The 23,229-nt window shown below is 42.0% G+C and overlaps 1 protein-coding gene across 1 annotated transcript; it reads right to left on the reverse strand.

The window, feature by feature from the left end:
• Positions 1 to 8,229: 8,229 nt before the first annotated feature.
• LOC135247233 (NLR family CARD domain-containing protein 3-like) lies at positions 8,230 to 17,176 on the reverse strand. Its single transcript, XM_064320542.1, has 3 exons — positions 16,984 to 17,176; positions 14,336 to 16,166; positions 8,230 to 8,652 (listed from the first exon to the last, which is right to left on the reverse strand). The coding sequence occupies exons 1-3, from the start codon at positions 17,174 to 17,176 to the stop codon at positions 8,556 to 8,558; spliced, it is 2,121 nt and encodes a 706-aa protein (XP_064176612.1). The 3' UTR covers positions 8,230 to 8,555.
• Between the last annotated feature and the right edge of the window lie 6,053 nt (positions 17,177 to 23,229).

A 23,229-nucleotide genomic window follows, 5' to 3' on the forward strand; every position in this document is an offset into this window, starting at 1 on the left:
TCCACTTTGTTATCATGAATAATATAAAAAAGGTGCAATATGATTTTTAAATGTTAAGGGCAATGTTAGGACTTGTAACATTACCTTGCACTGTATTATAAAGGCATTATATATACCAAATAAATTTACTGGCAAACTGAAACACATAACGCCATTAAACAAAAGAAAACAAAAAAAAGATCTCATACCTTTATTGCGGAAGATAATTCATCTGAACTCTTCTCATCAAAAGAGCTGTACTCCAGTGACTGCTGGATCCTGTGAACAAAACATCGAGACAGAGCTTCCAGTTAAACTCATCCTCTTACTGAAGCTCTAACAGCACATGGAGACAGAGCTTCCAGTTAAACTCATCCTCTTACTGAAGCTCTAACAGCGCATGGAGACAGAGCTTCCAGTTAAACTCATCCTCTTACTGCAGCTCTAACTCACAGCACATGGAGACAGAGCTTCCAGTTAAACTCATCCTCTTACTGCAGCTCTAACTCACAGCACATGGAGACAGAGCTTCCAGTTAAACTCATCCTCTTACAGCAGCTCTATCCAGAAGAATCTGTTTACACATTGTGTACTGAACCATTTGCGCAGTTTCTCTCTTGTACACACATCAGAGTTAGAAACGAACAGAATGCGCAAAGCAAGTTCTGTCAGGAAAAACTCAAAAATTGCAGCTGACCAATCGGTCGGCTCCATGAAACTCATACTCACGCGTTTCCAAAATCATCCAATTGCATACATACAACACTTTTCTCTTACCCATCCAATCACAGGCACACATCACCATTGGAGAGTCTTTTTAAACCACCAATCAGACCTCTCAGTGCTGCTGCTTGCCTGCGCTGCTTTTGCCTGCTTCACTGCTGTTGCTCAGAACTGCACTCACCCTCCACCACCCCATCATCACCTGTTGTTTGGATTTGCTTCTACATACTGAGGGGTTTACTGGTAATGTTTCTGTTTAGTAGGGGAGATGTATAGTACTCCCTGTTAGACAAAGTTAGTGCGTGCACTAATGTCTAAAGCAGATCCATTCACCGCTGTAGGACAGTTGTAAGTTGTTTCACTGCAGTCCTCTCTCTGAGGGCTCAAATGCTTTATTTCTGCATAAGCTCCCAAATGAGCCTGCGTCTGTTACTTTCAACATTCCAACACTATCTTCCACTTCCCTTCAGGATCGCCAGACCCCTCATGCCAGATACCCATAATTCTAAAATCAAAGCTATAGATGACACTGGGGGGGATTAACAACCTCCTTGCACGTAGTGGAGGCATAGTAAGGAATGTTCATTCGCTGTTAACCACGCTCACAACGAAGGTCGAGGTACAAAGTATATCCACCTTTCTTGCATTGCTAAATAATTATCCAACTAGATCAAACTTGAATTTAATTTACCAAAGTTATTGAAACACACCCCACAATGGGAAAGGCGGACGTGATACGAAGGTGTGCCCTCCAAACAGCCAATGACAGCCCAGACCGCTCGATCCCGACCAGGTTTTTAAGTCAACGACCACCGAGGCTGCCTCACCTCTTCTTATCTTTTTCTAATTTTTCCTTTTTTCCTCCGTACCCGAGCCGTGGGTCACGTTGATTTATAGGAAGCTATCCTAGCCTCGGCGTCCCCGCCGAATAACCAGAGACTGTAAAAAATATGGACAAAGCTACTGTGACGTCACCCATTGACTCTCCGTGGGTCTCTAAAACACGGTTTGAAGATCAATGGCGGGCGCGGCCATGTTGTCGATTTGGAGCCAAAACCATAGAGTTAAGTGGTCTTGTGATTTTTATTATTTGATTGACAGTCCGGTGCGGAAAAGCCCATCAACCTGAACGAACGATCGAACTTGAGGCTAGCTGACTGTCTGCCCTTATGTTTTAAAATATATTATTAAATGTTTACGGAGTTTAATTTCCATCTGTGACTGTACTGTGTCATGTAATCACGTTATATGTATGACATTAATAATACAATTATGTTCAGTTATCTTCAATGTATGTTTCTCAGCAAAACGAATATGCTTAGCTAGCATATCAGCTTGCCAGTGAGCTAGGTAGGCTATCCGTAGTTAGCTCACGCATTAGCAATATGAAACACAGGGGAAGAACATCGACTACACTGATGGTCAATCAATCAGAGATGTGTACTGGTGATTTGACTAGGCGTAACTGTCTGGTAGACCTGCTGTTAACCGAGCAAGTTATCGTCGTAGGTTTTCGCCACAGTCATTTAATGAGCCAGTAACTGCTACTAGCTACTCCATCGCCGTTTGTGGTGTTCACTTGCTGGGTGACGCTAGCTGACTGATCGTTCGCAAGTCACTTTCTACTGAATAAAAATTAACACTGTCAGCGGTGATTAACAAATCTACCAAGTATTTTAATAACTGATCTGCACGCGTGTAAATATGACAACACACTTTGTACAGTAAGTTTTCCACCTGGTGCATGAAGACAAAAAAAATGTAAATTGAATTTCTAATTATTATTAGGCTATTATTTTTTTCTTGTAAATCATCAAAACCAATATATACGCAAGGAGCCCCCAGGACCGATTCTGAGAACCACTGTCTTAAATGCTCTTGTCGGTCTCTTAAATGCTAAAAACATGTTCCTTTCTAAATGCCAGTCTTACAAAGATGGTTAATTTCGTTAAATTCTGTGTGTGTAATTTCATTGTGTGTTGTTATCCAGCAAATAAACCTTAACACTCTTAATTCGCTTCGTGAAACTGAAAATTTTGCAGTGTTTATCCCAAAAACGGGATTATATTAGCTTTGTCACACATTACATTACATGCCTGAAGCATGGCCCAGGTAGACATTTACGGAATGTACACGACTGACAAACCGTCAAACACGTTTGACAGATTGAATATTTGCCGGTTAGGGTTAGCTAGCTAGTCGGTTACCCCCCTGCATACGTCTGACCATCACTTCATCTCCTTCTCCCTCCCCCTCTCTCCACATCCTCCCTCTCCTCCTCCCACCCCCACTGTCACTGTCCGCCGTAACCTCCGCTCCCTATCACCCTCTTCTCTTGCTCCCAGAGTGACTGCTTCCCTCCCCCCTCTTCAATCATTTTCCAAGCTCCCCACTAACTCTGCATCCTCCACCCTAACTTCATCTCTCTCCTCAGCACTCGACTCCCTATGTCCTCTTGTCCCTAGGCCAGCACGTTCATCCCCTCCCAGTCCATGGATGTCTGACATCCTACGCACCTCCAGGGCCAGCCTCCGCGCTGCTGAGAGGAAGTGGGCCAAATCCAGGGACGCTTCTGACTTTCAGCCTATCAGTCCCTCCTGACAGAGTTTTCTTCTGCTGTCACTGCCACTAAGGCAAATTTCTATCAAACTAAAATTCATAACTCCATTTCTAACCCTCATCAACCTTTCTCTATTTTCTCCTCTCTCCTCAGCGTGCCACCTCCTCCATCCCAGTTTTCCTTCACTGCAGATGACTTTGCAGCATTCTTTGACGAAAAGATTGCAGACATCCGCAGCTCCTTTGCCCCCTCTGCGCCCTCCGCCCCCTCTGCGCCCTCTGCCCCCACCGCCCCCTCTGCGCCTCGTTTCTCAATATTTTCTCTCCTCTCAGACTCTGAAGTTTCCCAGCTCCTGCTCACCCACCGCCCTACCACCTGCGCCCTCGACCCTATCCCCTCATCTCTCCTCCAGGCAATTACACCAGGCAAAAGGCCTGTCCATGTACTGCATGCTTATACACACAGGGCCAAGTGACTTGAAAGAATTGAGGAAATACTGGGTAGCATTGCTTTGGAATACATCTTATTTAATTTCGGTGAGGCAAGATAGCCTATATTGTTTGTAGATATCATTTCTTTTTGCAAAGCGTTTTATTATGAAAGTGAGAAATGCGAAGTGACCCTGTAAGAAACGGTTGTGGATTACGGCTATCCTTGTGTGAAGTTGTACAGTCTGATGAGCATGTACAGTTTAGCAGTTTCGGTTTGCTATATATGTAAAACAGTGGCTGTGATAAAGGGTGCGGTGGCGTAAGGTGTAAACGCATAAGAAACGCAGGTGAAATATGGCCAGTGTATGTACTCACGGCCATCCAACGAGCCTTGATTGACAAAAGAATCAGCAAGCTTGTATAGCCTTCTGTCCTGCTCCGTTGTCTGTTATTTCGTGGAGATGCAGTTTTAGTGTTTGTAAGGTTCATAAAGCATTTTGATAGGCTTATCTGCAAGTAGGAATCCTCTTCCCTGTTTTGCTAAGCTAGAACCGGAAAACATGATAGTGGAGAATAGGAGCAGACGCATATGTCCTAGCAGGCTTTGAATATGAGAAAACAACAACAGTGTGAGATAAATTAGGAGAAATTATGAAATTGCGTAGTTGAAACAATATGTTTTTAGCAGAATGGGCATGTAGGTGAAGGTTGACATGATCACAGTGTAAGGCCCACGGGAACAGGCATAGAGTGGAATTTCCTCTCTGACTGTCGTAAAGCAATTCGCCAGGTGCAGAGTCTGATATTGTCGGGACAGAGTGGCCCGTAAGACCTTGGCATCTGGTTTTGCGACAGTTAACAGGTGACACCTAAAATTATCCCAACGTCCTGGAGGTTTCAGATGGCAAGTAATAAAATCACATGATGGAAATGGGGCAAATTGCTCAGGACAGTTGAGGGACAGCCACAGTGCCCTCACCTGGTGTCACTGGGTAACTTGTCTCCCAACCTTCATAAGGAGAGAAATTTACTCACGCACACTTTTTGTTAGGAAATAAATCCAGATTTGGGTCGAATACATTGATACACTACACTATGCAATCTTGATACACTGTGGAAAGACAGTGAGAGTTGACAGTTGGTTCATGTAAAAGATTGTACAGTTATTTCATGTTTTTCAGAGTTTTCATGACAATCACGAGAACAAATATTCATATTTGGTATGGTTTTTATGGTCTCTGTGCGAGTGATGCTCTGGTTTAGGTTTTAAAACCAGCAAACCTAGAGAAAATCTATTTTTGGAAGTAAACTGTATTTTTGGGACACTCCTCCTAGTAAATCCATCTGTCTGATCCTGTCTGAACCAAATTCCAATCTTCCCCTCCAAGTAAATTTATGGTTTTATGAGCCTTTTGTGGCGACATCCACCTGCCTGCGCTGGGTTCTTATAGGAGAGGAACAGGGCCCTCTGGGAGTCTGCAATCAGACTTCCCACACAAGACTCTTTCTGTGTGTAGACTGCTGTCAGGTATGCTCATCTTTATCTTTGATTGTTAGACTATTTTCTAAATTCTGTAACTACAAATTGACTATTTTAAGTGTATAACCTACCTGACATTAAAACTGTTAATGACTTGATTTGTGTGGTCTTGGTCAATGTTTCGTTCTTGTAACAGCCCTCTAAGTCGGTTTCCCCCAATTATGACTAGGGAACTGCCCGTTGGACTTGTTTGATCACCAAGTTTTCAGTTAAGGCGGGACCGTCAGCAGAACCAAGTTGATCCTGGGATGGCCCTTTCGGAGTCCCTGAACCCTAATTAGGTTATACTCCCCATGAGGGAAATCTCACAACCGCTGTGTCGTCTGCAAACAGCTAGTTAAATTGTCGTTACGGGCGCATCCGCGGTGCGTACCGGGTGAAACTGCGTTGACCCTCGGTGTAGAACTTCAGACGAACTGAGTTCCATTCTAAATCAAGCCTAAATTCTAATTTGGAACATAACTTAACTTATTAATTAATATGGAGTCAGATTATCACGAGGGTAAAACCTATTAACTGTTACGCTTTCTTGCTGTGGTCATGGATATATTTGATGTGTTGTTCCGCGCATTTGTGAATATTCTGATGCTCCCATTGGGATATTGACAGTCCGGCGACAGATCGGATATATCTCTAATGACAGCATAGCCCCGTTTGCGAACGGAGAGTAACCTGAATGCTACTGATCCGTTTCGGGCCAGTTTTAAGCGGGATATGAAGCAGCGCCTTCATATCTAACCCGTGGCAACGGAACCAGTGCATTCTTAATTATAATTGTGCCCTGTTCTTACGAACAGAGGAAAAATAACTAACATCTCCGGTTTTGAATCACACCAGCCAAGGGAGAACACGCGATACCTTCCCCTCCAGCTACAAACCCTCATTGGTCTAGCTGTGAGGTGTTTACAACAGACTATAGTGCGAAGTAAATGAAGTGACCATGAACACGCTTAAGTTTACTTATCGAACGGTATGTATAACAGTCTTTATAAATCGTTAGTCGTTGAAGTGGAGGGTTAAGTAACATGTGTAATCTATTGCACTGATGTTCTTTTGTCATGTTCAGTAGTAGTTATAATTATGAGTGAGTCATTATTTTAAATGTAATGTTTTAATGCGGAGTTGCAGAACGTGCATAGCCTACGTAGCAATTGTTTGTATGTGGCTAGATAGAGAACAGGGCGCGGTAACATGAATGTAGAAACGTGGCGTTTGCTGATAAGGTTTTGTACGGTAGCCAAGTGAAGAAATAGTTAATAGAAGTGGCACAGTGGTGAACTGGTGTAACTTTTTAATAAAAGGAATACATTTGCCGCCATGAAATGCATATGGGTGGCCGTGAGTGAGTTTTGGTAAAGCAAATATAAGCGTAAGAAAACATTAGTGTAAAAGAGGACACTATCTGCCTGAGGGCGAGGCGGGATTCAATCCTTCAACCAGAGGTTTACCAGTCTGTGTCTTTGTTAGTGCAGCACCGTGACATAGCTATGCAATGCGTGAAATATCATTAGCAAACCTGTCCGTGCTTTTAAAGAAGAGCACAGGCCAGTAAGCACAGAAGAGCTCCCGTTGAATCCATATGGCTTTGCAATATTGTAGCCGGTTAATAACTGAACGTGCAGACGGTACGTCATAATGCAGTTCAGTTCGGTATACGTTCGGTGAACGGCGGGTAGATGGTGCAAAAGCAATAATTGAGAAGTAGTAGACAATTATTAGTGAGGGTAAAAGCAGGTTAAAGAAACATGTTCTTAGCTGGGCTTGAACCTACAACCCCATGTCTCCATATTCCCAAGACTGTAACCTTGCCCACTAGGCCACAGGCAGGCTAACTGTTTAAATGTTTCAGAGTAAAAAGGTATGGGTATTTTGCGTGTGTATGCAAGTTTTTGATTGGGTCGTGTAGGTGAAGATTTGGCTGGTGTCGTAAAATGTCCAATGGGGAGACGTTGTTAGTGGGATAGGCAGCAGGAAAAATAAGAATGAGAAGAAGAAGAAGGAGGAGAAAATGCAAAATCCCCTTAGTTTGGGACTTTATTGTGTGGACGTGTGAAGTTGTTTATGAAATCTGTCTGTTGAAATGGGGTCAGAATGTACAGAATTTAATGTTTTTATGGGCTGAGTGTCTGTGGATGTTGTGGTTATTTCTGTGGGGAACCCTGAAAAGTGCCAAACTCTCGGTGCTGTATAGGTATGGGGCATGCCCCCGCCAAGGCGTAACTTGGCGGGATGGCATACCTGCCATCCCAATTGTTGTCTGTCTCACACTAATCATAGGCTACGTGCGTAAAATGGTATTAGTTCATAGTGAGTTTCTGTTTAGCGGTACCCAGTAACCTTGTTGAGAGAGCGTTTCACTTATGAACCATATTATTAATACTGTAACGTCTGACTCGTCACTACATTCTACATTATATGTACTGAATTGTATCATGCTATACTGTGCCAGTATCCTATCCCATATTACAACCAAACTGCTTAACTTACAATAACAATTATTTGTCATTAAAGCTTATATTTTTGTATATGTGTGTTTGTGGTTCCTCTCTCATGCTGATGGAATGATCCACCAACGAAGCCAAATAGAGACATTTGAATTAATAAGTGCAGAGGGTAAGTGTTGAAGTTGATAAAGGGTGATCTCCAGTTATTCTGGGTTCAGTATTCAGAGTGCTGTGCCATTAACACGGTAGCTGAGGGTGACCCCCTAATAATTAAATTTGAAATAATAAAATAAATCAACTTAAATTTAATAACTCAACTAAGTTCTATCAACCTTATGACACCGCCAAACCAAAAATATGTATTTACATATCCATGTAAGTATTTTCATACGTGTGTTGTCCTTAACTGCATAAAATGTGGTTGCAGTTCGCTCCTTGTTGATTAATTCACATGAAATATGAAGCCACTCCTGTCTGAGCTGTGTTAACAGCTAGAATATAGGGACAGAGTGAGGAATGGAGGGAGGGGAAGTTTAACTCTGATACTGCAGGTAATGGATCCAGGGTCATTTATTGCAGAAATTTAACAAGAAAAAACACCATCATAACAGCTGTGAGCCAACATGGTATGCCACACCTACACCTGAACACACCATAATATACTCACCTACACCTGAATGTGACATAAAACTCCTACCTACACCTGAATGTGACATAACACACCCACCTACACCGGAATGTGACATAATACACCCACCTACATTAGAATGTGACATAATACACTCACTGACACCTGAAGTTAAAAACAATGCATGTACGTGCGTTTGTGTGTGTGTGTCTGTGTGAATGCGTTTTCTTTCTCTCTGTCTTATACACTTCTAGAAGTCCAAACTGGTGAGCTTGGCTTTCCTCCTTATCCTCCCCCTGCCATCCTGCCAGGGAGGAACCGGCTGTGATGCCATGATGCCCAGGACTCTGAAAGCAACCGATCGATAAAATACCAAACTATTATATCTGATTTAAAGCTTGTTTATGTAACACTGAAGACCGAAAGGTCACCGTGTGCTTATTCAGTAGTCATGCTATATTACTAGACACAGCCAATCATTTACTTTGTTCAATTTTACCATATGCTTATGTATCTGCCATGCATCAATAAGAAACAGAACTGTACAAATCATAGGTAGGTGTGGTAGGTGTGAAACTCCACAGCCAACCAGTCCCTGCTCTCTTGTGCACTCTGTGCTCTGTAGCGATCGTCACATGCGACTCTGCTTCTCTCTGTATGAAAGACCTGTAATGTGTCCTCTGTGAGGTCTATGTCACGTCCATGGCATATGGCTATGTAATGTAGAACACAGCACACCACAAAGAATGCACTTTCTGAGGGCTGTACAGTGATGTACCACCCAATCCATCCAAAATCATAAAATGGAGCATCGCGTAGTTCTGGCAGGTCACGAGAGTCAAGTGCTCCGGCCGAATCAGCTGATGGCTCAGCTGAGTGATGTTCGCCTATCACAGTACATTCACTAACAGGGCGGTCTACTTAAACAGCCTCCCTCTACTCATTCGGCTGCTCCTCCTGCATGCAAGCGCTGCACGTTGCTTCGTAAATCGGTGCTTCTTCCTGCAATCCAGCTAGACTACGGCACGTTGCCAGTCTAAACCATGTCTACTTGCTACATGTTAGCTGCTAGTCTAAGCTCACAGCCTAGGCACTATGAAGAAGTCTCGCTATTCATTTGCATTGCTCCTTACCTCTAAGCTCTAGCTGCAGCAGGCAGGCGATCCATTTCGGGGCCAGCCACGCAAAGCGTTGTCTAAGCGGCTTATTCCAAATATTGAGGATACCGGTGCACTGTCCTCACTGCTAACTGGCCAGGGAGCTTCATTCAAGGAGCGCTGCTTTGCGGCGGCGCCGCCCCTCCATGGAGGACGCCATGTTCAAGCCTGGAAGCTGCTGCCACGTCCATATCTGCTAGCTGCAGATTTTTGCCGGGTAATGTCATCAACCTTATTTAATTTCTGCTGAGCTCTGAGTCTAGCGTAAACGCATAATATACAGTGTTGCCAACTATTTCTATGGAAAGTAGCTATGGCCTCCTCTAAAAGTCGCTAAATTGACAACACCGAATATACACGTTCGATTGCGGGGACGTCTCACAGAGGGGCTCGTTCCACGAATATCGCAAGTCTTTTGCTAAAAGCGGAAATGTTCCAACATATGCGGGCACAAGTTAATGGCATGCTTATTGTCGAGTTTCTCACCACCAGAGTCAAAGCTAGATGCGTCACTGCTAAAGAATTCCTGGCGTGAATGCTTTCGGCTGCCTTCCGGAACGCAGTAGAATTGGGTCGTACGCTACATCCTCTACTTGATCAGAGCGGGGTCTTCCAATCAATCGTTTTACGCGAATTTGGGGTTCGTGCACGTAAATCTAAACGGAAATGTCTGAATTGAGAACGCCAAAGTTCTCACGCTTGGCTGAGATGGGAAAAGTAGGCGTATCGATAAAGAATCTTTTGTTCATTACGAACGGCTAACGGATTAAGGACAGTCGCTAACACGCAGCTACTAGACTAGACTACACGCAGCCCCCATGCCTACTTCCTGGTGTAAACAGTTATTCCGAAAAAATTGGGCTGCGAGATGGCAGTTAAACTCTGGCTGTTATAGGTTTGGTAGATTGAACATGGGCGGCAGGGCGTGTTGCAAAGAGCTGAGATGCTGAGTCGTCTAAATTGTTCAAAGCTGCATTCTACCCTTCGCTGAATCGCTACACTAGAAGGAGTGTTGGACTGTTACCGGCAAATAGGCTACAGCCAATGTTGTAAATGCAAACCAGCTTCGGCTTCAACTTTCGGTTTCTGAAAGTTGTTCTCCACTGATTCACGATTTGCACTTAAAAAGCCGGTTCCCTATCAGGACCCAATCATCGCGACAGAAAAATAAAAACATTAAATTCATATTGGTGTTAAATCTGCGAGGATACAAGTTGGTTGGCTATCTAATTTAGCTGTCAGATCACGATGCTGAATGTTTAGGGATTGCTAATGTCCATTGTAATGAGACAAATTAGGCTAACGTTGTCTTGTCCAACTGGTTCTCTCAATATTGTGCTGTTGCAAGACGCAAATGCGTACGTTCCGCATTCATAAGTGTATCGTTGTATTCCATGACACCTAAACGGGCATTTAAGTTTATCACAGCGGAGAAGGGATTTCATGTAGCCTTCTCCGCGTCACTGCTCTGACTTCTTCACCGTGCATGTGATCAGGCATGTGACCACACGACTGAGCACACATGTTGAGGAAAAAATTATACCTCCTGCTACGGACATGCTCCACATAGCCTAGGTATTGGCTTCGCCGTCTCTACAATTGCATGCTCACGCGAATGGTTCCAATTCCTCTCCTAATATACTCATTCGGTAAGCATATTAGTAATGCAATGTGGCCCTTTAAAGCAGCCCACTGTGCCCAACTGTTAAATAATATTTAAATAGCGACGTATTGAGAAATAATTATTCGAACCTTATTGCTTCGATGCCTGCCCTCGCCCGGAGTGGCCCTTATGTCAGCGAATTAAGCGTTGTTGCCGTTCTCGTTGTTAGTGTTAATCGGTTTAACCTTCAGGGTCCAAGTTGAACTATGCGGCTGTTCCCTGCACTTGGACCGGTACTTCTCTCTAGGGGTTTCGTCATACTTGTTCCTGGTTATGATTATACACTTTGTTGTACGTCGCTCTGGATAAGAGCGTCTGCCAAATGCCTGTAATGTAATGTAAGCGAAACTCAAAAACACGATCGCCAATCGTCTCGGCTTTCGGGACCAAGCTATGCATCTTTTCCAGCGTATCCGTTTGGTAGGAGTCGCTTCCGATAGCGCAACGCAAGATTAGCCTCATCGTGACGCCTGATGGGCAGAAGCAGTAATATGTTCATCCAATCTCTGCATAATGCATTTCCCCACAATTTAAAAAAAAAAAGATTCATAGACTATTCAACCTCATAACTGCGTTCACAACTGGTCTCTCTTAAGGCAAGCGTTTCAACCCCGGAGTACCCACTGTTGGGAACTGCATTTCCTTATGCTTCATGGTTCTTTATATGATCTCACCATGGCAAATATGCTTAAATTAACTATATATTGTATACACCTCAAGCTTTTAATCTTAGAAAATGAAGAAACTTCTGTCATTATTGCATACTAGCACTGTTTTCCGTCCTCTCCTCCATGACCCGGTACCTGTGGTGGCGCCCCCATGCGAGCCCTGAGGAGCCTTCATTGGGAAATGCCATGACGAAATCTGGTTGCCGTCTGCCTCTGTCTCATTGGCAATGTGGTCCCCATTCCGGAGTTCTACACCACCACTCCTGCTCCAGTGCGGCAACGGCAGCAGTGATGGTTCCCAGCATCCTCAGTGAAGCTACAGGGCTTTGGACATGTACTTCTTCATCCGTTGCCATTGACATAATTTCCGTTCAAAAGCTATGAGCTTTGCAGTATAGGAGCACGGCTGCTACTGTCTACTGGCAAGTACCGGTGTCGCAGCCGCCAATGTTTCCCCTCTAATCAGTTTCCTGCTGCTGCTACTGCTACTACTACTGCTGCTGCTGCTGGGTGCTACTGCTACTGAAGCTGCTGCTGCTGGTACTGCTTCTGCTGCTGCTGTTACTGCTGCTGGGTGCTACTGCTGCTGCTGCGTACTGCTGCCACTACTGCTGATGTTACTGCTGCCGTGTTGCTGTTGCTGATTCTACTGCTCCTGCTGTTTATTGCTGCTGCTGCTGCTGCACTACTACTGAACGAGGATTCATTACACTAATATGAGTAACATATTTCCCCCGGTTTAGTTTAAATCTCGGCGCTCGAGGGGAAATACCGACAAGCTGTCGGTACACATAGCCTAATATTACATCTCACATAGTATGTTCCCCTGGTTTATTAATTAATAATTCATCTAACTAGTGGCCTCAGGGGAACGTCCAACATGCTGTTGGTACACATAACCACTGATCCATAAAAGAAAAAAAAATAGACGGCCTCAAACCGAAGGGCTTGACTGGACGAAGGGCTTCCTCCAGGTGGTCGTACACATAGTCATCACGTCATCGTTGAACACGTGCTTCACGTCACTGCTCTTACTGCTGCTGCGCTATGGCTCCTACGCTGCTGCGTTACTGCCACCGCGCTCCTGCTGCTGCTACTACTGGCCTATGCAACGAGTGAGGATTCATTTACACTGACGTAGTCGGTAGTATATTTCCCCCGATTTAGTTTAAATCTCGGCGCTCGAGGGGAAATACCGACAGCTGTCGGTACACATAGCCTAATATCATACCACACATAGTATGTTCCTTGGGGTTATTAATTAATATTACATCTTACAAGTATTGGCCTCAGGGGAACGTCCAACATGCTGTTGGTACACATAACCACTGATCCATGTAAAAAATATAGACGGCCTCAAGCCGAAAGGCTCGACTGGACGAAGGGCTTCCTCCAGGTGGTCGTACACATAGTCACCACATCAGCCGGAGACACTTATTGATAGCATATCGGCATATGGTTGTTTTGGGGTTTGGCTGCTGGCCTCCCGGCCTTATCCATGCGGGCTGCGTGGTTGGCGGGAGAGCTCCAGAACAGAGCCATACCGCCAAACATAACTGTATTGCCTTTATTGTCAATAAAGTTCTACTTGATGACAGTGGTCCTGACAGAAATGCATTTTAAACATTCCAAAAGTCCACTCAGTCATTGACCTAGCCTAGCCAAACACGTGATTAAAAGCAAGTTTACAGTGCGTTCTGGGCTCACTGTAAACACTATCTGAGGGGTGTAAAGACGGTCTCCCACCTGTCTCATTCAAGTAGCATACACAATTAACTCCACTGCCTAAATAGCCAGCATTGGACTGAATAACTTTTCTTCAATTGAAATAAACAAAATATTTCTTGTATCTGCGTTATGTGTTTATGGATTCACAAGTGTGGCACAGTTATAATGCCAAAATAGCACGAGTTAAAACCTGGTATGGGTTGGTTTAACTGCAAACGCATTATTCAACACCAAACTAACACAGTGCCGAATGTTTCTATTGGCACATCCCCGATTGCACCAACAAACCCATGTTGATAGAAGCAGATTAACAGCAGACCATAAAACTAACAACCCTGGGGAAAGTGAAAAATATGACAAGCAATTCCAGGTGTGTTTGTGCCTGTGCTATCAACAAAATAGGGCACCTTTTCTTAATTCTGTAACTTTATATAGCTTCTCTTCATTTTAATCTGCATGAATTGTATGTTCTGACAAAGGTTGATCCATCAGATTACTCTGATATCAATAAACTCCTTATTTATTTCACAATTGCTATCTTTGCAAATAATTAGTAAAAGTATCAAATCAGTAAATAGTAATAGTAAATAAAAGAAATTATATGGTAAGTGCTGAGGTTTTGCATTTGATGCTGCTTATGTTCTGGAAATAAGACATTAAATGAGGGCACAAGTTAAAACATCTTGATTCATAAATCGTTTTTTAACCAAATATTCTGTTGCCCGGCAATTTTATTGCACTTTATTCTGACCAGATTTAAAAAGTGGGAAAATACGTGGTCAATCATCTACATTATTAATGACATAATACTCACATGGCCTTCCTGCAGTGCCTGACTACTGGTAGCAGTCTCTGATGACATGCTGCTGATGTGTTGTATGTCTTCAAGTTAAACTCATCCAGGATCTCCTCCGACATCAGTAACACAAAGGCCAGAGCTGAACATTGGTCTGGTTCCAGCTCTTTATCAGAAAGTTTTCCTGATCTCAGGGAATTCTGGATTTCCTGCACTAGAGAGTTGTCATTCAGTTCATTGAGACAGTGGAACAGATAGGTGATCCTCTCTGCTGAATATTCCTCTCTGATCCTCTCCTTAATGTACTGGACTGTTTTCTTAATGCTCTCTGATCTGCTTTCTGTCTCTGTCAGTAGTCCTCCTAAGAGAGACTGAATGGACTGCAGAGAGAGGCCGAGAAGGAATCGGAGGAAAAGGTCCAGGTGTCCATTCCTACTCAATAAGGCCTGATCCACTGCACTCCTGTGTAACTCAGACAGCTGCACTCTGTCACTGTGAGGTTCTGATTCTTCTGCTCTGAGTACATTTCTGTTCTCATTTACACATGATTGCAATACAAACAAGGCAGCCAGATACTCCTGAATGCTCAGATGCACAAAGCAGTAGACCTTCTCCTGGTGCAACCCACACTCCTCTTTAAAGATCTCTGTGCACACCCCAGAGTACACTGAAGCTTCACTGACTTCAATCCCACTCTCTTTCAGGTCCTCTTCATAGAATATCAGATTGCCCTTTTCCAGCTGTAGAAAAGCCAGCTGCCCCAGTTTCAGGATGATTTCTGTATCTGATGCTGACATCTTCTTTGTGTCTGTCTCATCAGTGCCATGATATTTCTGATTCTTCACCTTAGTCTGAATGAGCAGAAAGTGTGTGTACATTTCAGTCAGAGTTTTGGGCAGATCTCCACTCTCTGTTTTACCCAACATTGTCTCCAGAACAGTAGCAGAAATCCAGCAGAAGACTGGTATGTGACACATGATGTAGAGGCTCCTGGATGACTTAATGTGTGAGATAATTCTGCTGGCCTGGTTCTCATCTCTGATTTTCTTCCTGAAGTACTCCTCTTTCTGCGGGTCATTGAACCCTCGTACCTCTGTCACCTGGTGGACGCACTCAGGAGGGATCTGATTGGCTGCTGCTGGTCGGGAGGTGATCCAGAGGAGAGCAGAGGGAAGCAGATTCCCCTTAATGAGGTTGGTCAGCAGCACATCCACTGATGATGACTCTGTTATATCGGAGCAGTACTTACTACTTTGGAAATTTAGAGGAAGTCGACACTCATCCAGTCCATCAAAGATAAATACAACTTTGACTTCATCACCGTCAACACTTTTCATCTCTTTCAGCTGTGGAAAGTAGTGCTGCAGAAGCTGCATCAGACTGAATTCTCTTTTCTCCTGCAGATTCAGATCTCGGAAAGGAAGAGTGAAGATGAAATCAATGTCCTGATTGGCTTTTCCTTCTGCCCAGTCCAGAATGAACTTCTGCACAGAGACAGTTTTCCCAATGCCAGCGATGCCCTTTGTAAGCACAGTTTTGATAGGTTTCCCTTGTCCAGGTAAAGGCTTAAAGATGTCATTGCAGAGGATTGCAGTCTCCTGTGTGGTTTGTCTCTTGGATGCTGTCTCAATCGGTCTGACTTCGTGTTCATCATTGACCTCCCCACTTCCCCCCTCTGTGATGTAGAGCTCTGTATAGATCTCATTGAGGAGGGTTGTCTGCTTTGCTAAACCTTCAAATATGCATTCAAACTTCCTCTTCAGATGAGTTTTCAGATTTCTTTTTATGGATTCATCTGGAGAGGAAATATGAGAAATAATATTTTTAAAAATGTGATAAACATTTCCCACTCAATAACAGATTTTAAGAAAAAACAGCCAATAAAAGTATTAATGCATTCTGTCTTCACAATATTTCACACATATCAGTGTTATATGCTTATAACAGTATGTTACACACCTAACACAGCATTACACACCTCTCTCACAGTGTGTTACACACCTCTCACACAGCATTACACACCTCTCTCACAGTATTACATACCTTCCATCATTGAAATAGAATTTCTTGCTGACAGCAGCATCAGTGTCACTGTCACTCTCGCTATAATCGTTTTCGACCGAATTAACAATATTGGGTATTTTTTTCATTATGATGAAAAGGAGCGCTTTTTCGATTCCGAGTTCCCAACCAACTGCCTCCGACAAGGAAACCCCGTTGCAGGGTCATGCTTTTGCTTTTGGAATGAGCTTCTTTACAGCGTGAGACACCAAGAGGCCCGTATAATGTGATACTTTTATACTGATTGCTGAGTTTGATTCCGGGATACAAACTCAGGGCAGTATGTCTGATGGGACAGTGGTCTAGTTACTGGTTTTTGAGCACAAGATTCTGCCTATAAACCCCCCTCAGGGACATTTAATCTTGTTCATTTCCTTGTCCCTGTAATAACTGCTTGAGGCAATATGTTAATAAATTTAAATGTAAAATAAATAAATGTTATTTTTGGCCTTGTATTTACAGTATGAAATATTGTCAATGTAAAACAGTATTATGAAAGTGTAGATGCTGTAAATCAGAACATTGATCACTGTTAGATTTGCTATCTAAACTCATATCAAAATTCTAATTGGCACACAGTAGCAATGAGAGAAAGCCTCTTCTACTTGCTACAGCGAGATCCTTCTGCTTCATCTTCCTCAGGATGTGGAGTGTGATCTTCAGAGACCCCTCACTGCCACAGGTCTCCAGCAACTTCTCAACTATGCACACAGCCTCAGGATCCTCCTGCTCTCTCTCAATGCATTCGGGTAAATCATCAACTTCACGACTGTCGAACAATTCATTAATAAACTTCATAAATTTGCAGTCATAAGAAGCATTTGGGCAATCCTGACTCAGATGAATCTGAAACAGTTTCAACTTCTCATCCTTCTTTTCAGGCTAATAAATAAGAGTGCTGCAGGAGAGATGAAATAAAACACAGATAGAGGTGTGCTGTATCAAGAGTAAAATAAATACATGAAGAGTGTGCTGTATCACAATAATAAATTAACATGACAAACAAAATGGGCCATAATTCATGAATCATAACATTACATTTTTACGATGCTACATGTAAGGTTACACATGCATCCGTAAATTATCCTGGATAAAGACATGACACCTTTATATTGGCCAACTCCATCATTCCTGCAGTCTTCTAGGGGAATCCCCTCCTGGAGGGGTGGCTGTTAGGGGCAATGGCTGTCCGATAAAGACACAGCTGAAGATAATATAATAGAGTGTGTGAATAGTCATTCGGGTCGAAAACTCACAAAACATGTACTGTAGCCAATAGAGAGGACGTTTGGAATGTGAAAATACACTTCAGATGTTAGCATAAGTCAGGTGGAACATTACAATACAGCCCTCAGAAGGCCTGAATATTCTTTGTGGTGTGTTGCGTGTTGCATAACATTGCCAAAGTCATGGATATGTCAGACATAAACAAGGACACATTACAGGACTTTAGAAGGCGTGATGGTGAACTGAATTTGCTGATGCATATTAATGAACCGAGATACCCCAACAACACGGGCAAGGAAGAATCAGCTGGCAGAAGAGCTGCTTCATCTATAGCCAGCCAAGCAGACAGAATTGTTTATTTGATTGAAAAAATCCACAACATTGCCCAGTGAATACTGCATTTATTTCGACATTTTAAATCACCTTTTTTGATTTATTTTCAAATATGGTCTGCGGGATTCACTGTGCGTGATGGTTGTTTTTTTAGATCTCCGAATTTTAATGGACTCACGCAGACACAGGTCTTTAATGACAGAGGTAAATCTGTCTTTTCTAAGTCTTTTTAAATCCACCATTATATTATCAATCCACCAAGGTGCAAGTGCAGGTGGCTATTAGAGGGAATGGGAGATGATATGCTGACTGGTTTATAACATGTTTATGCCCAAGACACACCTATAAATTAAGGCAGTAAGTTCAGCCAATTGGAACCCTGTGCCTTACATTGCGCTCAAATAATCCACTGTTAAACCAGTATAAGTGGGTTTGGACACAACCTAAATATATGTATGCCACGTGCTTTCCTATGCGCTAACATCATTAAAATAGAAATTAAAATCATTAAAATTTATTACATTTTAAAAATGTTTAAGTAAAAAGCTGGTTAATTGTGTTCATATGATATTCCACTTTTGATGATCATGAATAATATAAAAAAGGTACAATATGTTATTAATGTTAAGGGCAATGTTAGGCACTTGTAAACATTACCCTTGCACTATATTATCCATCCTCCAGTGGTCGTTGCTCCCCCTCCTATATTATGGTGTTCACGGCCAAATTTGGCCGGTCTGCTTTAACTGCTCTTAGATTAACACAAAAATCATAAATCATCACCAAATTGGGTTTAACACCTTTTTAAGCTGTGAAACAATGTCTTCAACTAGTGGTTAACATGGATGGGTGGGGGGTGAGGGGGTTGTGTTTGTGGATGTGTGGGTGAGTGAGTGTGTGTATGGGGATGTTTTCTATCTGCTGGATGAACATAATATAGTCTTACCCATTCATTTCCCCACGGCCTGTCCTTTTGCCCAAAACCACTGTTAAACCAAAAGGGTTTGACAAACCTAAATTATTGAGAATGGCTGATCATAGCATTTTTATATGTTTCAAATGTTAGTGCTGGATGTGTTAAAATAAGGTTTGATGACAATCAAAGATAAAAAACAATATGTTATTAATTTAGGAATTTGTTGTAAACCAATTGACCTGCACTGGATTAAAAGGCATTGATATACCAAATAAATTACTGCACAAAGAAAACACATAACCCATTAAAAACTAGAAAAAAAGTCTCATACCTTTTTTGCGGAAGATAATTTATCCGACTCTTCTCATCAAAAGAGCTGGTACTCCAGTGACTGCGGATCCTGTGAAAAAACATCAGACAGAGCTCCAGTTAAACTCATCCTCTACTGCAGCTCTAACTCACAGCACATGGAGACGGAGCTTCCAGTTAAACTCATCCTCTACGCAGCTCTATCCAGAAGAATCTGTTTTACACATGTGTACTGAACCATTTGCGCAGTTTCTCTCTGTACACACATCAAGTTAGAAAATACTGAACAGAATGCGCAAAACAAGTTCTGTCAGGAAACTCAAAAATTGCAGCTGACCAATCGGTCGGCTCCATTAACCTCATACTCACGCGTTTCCACAATCATCCGATTGCATACACACAACACTCTCTCTTACCCATCCAATACAGGCACACATCACCAATGGAGCCCTTTTTAACCCCCCAATCAGACCTCTCAGTGCTGCTGCTGCCTGCCTGCTTTGCCTGCTTCACTGCTGCTGCTCAGAACTGCACTCACCCTCCACCACCCCATCATCACCTGTTGTTTGGATCTGCTTCTACATACTGGGGGTTTACTGGTATTCTTCCTGTTTAGTAGGGCAGATGTATCGTACTCCCTGTTAGACAAAGTTAGTGCGTGCACTAATATCTAAAGTAGATCTATTCATCGCCAAACCAAAAATATGTATTTACATATCCATGTAAGTTTAACTCTGATACTGCAGGTAATGGATCCAAGGTCATTCATTGCAGAAAATTAACAAGAAAAAACACCATCTAAACAGATGACAGCCAAGATGGAATACCACACCAACACCTGAACACACCATAATACACCTACCTACACCTGAATGTGACATAATGCACCTGCCGACACCTGAATGTGACATAATACACTCACCTACACCTGAATGTGACATAATACACCCACCAACATCGGAAAGTGACATAATACACTCACTGACACCTGAATGTGACATAATACATGTACCTACAACAGAATGTGACATAATACACCCACCTACATCGGAATGTGACATAATACACTCACCTACACCTGAATGTGACATAATACACCCACCAACATCGGAATATGACATAATGCACCCACCTACACTTGAATGTGAAACAATATACCGATCTACACCTGATAATGACATAATAGACCCATCTACACCTGATAATGACATAAAACAACCACTGACACCGGAATATAATAACACACCATAAACAACTGAATGGGACATAATATACCTACCAACATTTGAATGTGACATAAAACACTCACCCACACCTGAAGATGACAAAAAACACCAACCTACACTTGAATATGATATAATAAACCATCAACCCCTGAATATGACATAACACACTCACATACATCAAAATGTGGCATTATACACCCACCTAAACATGAATGTGACATAATACACTCATCTACACCTTAAAATGACATAATACATCCATCGACACCTGAATGTGAAATAATACACCCACCTACACCGGAATGTGGCATAAAACACCCACCTACACCTGAAAGTGATCTCACACACTATCAATACCTGAATATGACAAAAAAACACCCACCAGCACCTGAAAATGACATCATAAACCAAACCTGCACCTGAATGCGACATAATACACCCACGTACACCTGCACATAGTGTATGTGGAAGTATGGGTTTTCTTCATTCTTTTAATGTTTTTACATTTCTTCTTATTAAAGATTGTACTGATCAAGAATATATTTAAATGTATGTGATTATGGGATGATCTCTGAAGAACAATAGGTATTCTGTGTTATGTCTATTTGTAACTAAGGAAAGACAGTGGTCTCCTTGTACACTGATGCATATTACCTAGAGAATCTTTGAACCCCAGTTGCAGGAGGGAAAATTGTAAACATTTACTTAGTGGAATTTGGTAAGTAACTTCTGTTGGGAAATAGTCTTGTGCAGAAGACCTTTGAGTTGTAAGAGAAGAGAAAGGATACTGATCTAGAAAGAACTGATTTGCTCTATCTAGTAAATGTATAGATTATATTCTATTAAAATGAATGAATGAAAATCAAAGTAATCACGGCAACAGCATTGATATAAACATAGTTTGTTAGAGCATGGTGGTATGTATATGAGTCAATATTTCAGTTGGATTACAGCATGTAGTGAATGCATGTAAAGTGCATGTACTTTGAAACTGGAAGATGGAACAATTGTTAACCATGAGGACAAATACTTGTTATTCAAGTCATGCATATACATTTCTCTGTAAGTGTGTGTAGTGAAATATCTGTCATTGATTAAAATGGAAGATTATATAATAGTTATTGTTAAACTAACTTATGAAACATATGTTTGACCTAGGCTGGGATTGGATATTTTAAAGGGAAGATACATCAGGGTAGGAGGAGATCTGGTTGTATAAAAAGGATGTAAAAACATAATGGGAGGAAGCTCTCTATGTATCTTTATGGTACTAGAGACCTCCCGTAGGCCTACGTACATGAAAAGGATTATTGATTAAAGAGAATAAAAAGGGTTATTAGAAGAAATCATAAGTTCTAGTCTTTATTCTTGCATCACCGACTCACCCACCGAACCAAAGAAGGGATTTTCCTCCACGTGTACCATACTATCTACACCTGAATGTGACATGACACACCCACGTACACCAGAAATTAGCCAGTCAGATATAGTTTTAATTAAATAGTAGAGTCAATATGAACCTGTTCATTTACCTTGAATCACCAGGATACTCTTCTCTGAAGTTGAGTATCTTCCCCATTGAATGATCACTCTTCATAGACATACAGCTGGGGACAGGTGACATTGCTCTATCAACCTGGGCCCTATGAACAAAGCAAGGATAATATACCATCAACACCTGAATGTGACATAACATGCCAATCTACACCTGAAAACGACATAATACACCCACCGACATCTGCATATAATATAATAATCTATGTCTGAATGTGACACAATACACCCACCTACACCTGAATATGGCACAATACACCCACCTAAACCTGAATGTTACACAATATGCCAACCAAAAATATAATGTGACAGAAATATACATATCCTACATCAGAATATGACATAGTATGTCCACCAAAACTTGAATTTTACATAGTAAACACACATACACCGAAATGACAAAATACACCAACCAACACCTTTGTGTGATATAATACACTCAATCGACACCTGAATGTGAAATAATACACCCACCTACACCTGAATATAATATAATAATCTATGTCTGAATGTGACACAATACACCCACCTACACCTGAATATGGCACAATACACCCACTTACATCGGAAAGTGACACAATACACTCACTGACACCTGAATGTGACATAATACACATACCTACATCGGAATGTGACATAATACACCTACCTACACCTGAATGTGATATAATACACCCACCTACACCGGAATGTGACATAATACACCCACGTACATCGGAATGTGATATAATACACCTACCTACACCTGAATATGATATAATGCACCCACCTACACTTGAATGTGAAACAATATAACAATCTACACCTGATAATGACATAATACACCCATCTACACCTGATAATGACATAAAACAACCACCGACACCAGAATATAATAACAACACACCATAAACAACTGAATGGGACATAATATACCTACCAACATTTGAATGTGACAAAAAACACCAACCTACACCTGAATATGACAAAAAACACCCACATACATCACAATGTGACATTATACGCCCATCTACACATGAATGTGACATAATATGCTCATCTATACCTTAAAATGACATAATACATCCATTGACACCTGAATGTGAAATAATACACCCACCTACACCTGAATATGGCACAATACACCCACCTACACCTGAATGTTACGTAATACGCCCACCAACAATATAATGTGACAGAAATATACTTATACTACATCAGAATATGACATAGTATGTCCACCAAAACTTGAATTTTACATAGTACACACACATGCACCGGAATGACAAAATACACCAACCAACACC

This window comes from Anguilla rostrata, unplaced genomic scaffold, assembly GCF_018555375.3.
Source record: "Anguilla rostrata isolate EN2019 unplaced genomic scaffold, ASM1855537v3 scaf1165, whole genome shotgun sequence".
NCBI lineage: Eukaryota > Metazoa > Chordata > Actinopteri > Anguilliformes > Anguillidae > Anguilla > Anguilla rostrata.

Excerpts from the sequence above, each read along its gene's own strand:
- LOC135247233 (XM_064320542.1), bottom strand. The coding sequence starts at position 17,176 with ATGAAGTTTATTAATGAATTGTTCGACAGTCGTGAAGTTGATGATTTA. Across the intron at positions 16,167-16,983 it reads GAAGGATCTCGCTGTAGCAA|TGGGAAATGTTTATCACATT; the intron begins GTAGAAGAGGCT and ends TCTGTTATTGAG. Across the intron at positions 8,653-14,335 it reads AGGCACTGCAGGAAGGCCAT|AGTCCTGGGCATCATGGCAT; the intron begins GTGAGTATTATG and ends GGTTGCTTTCAG.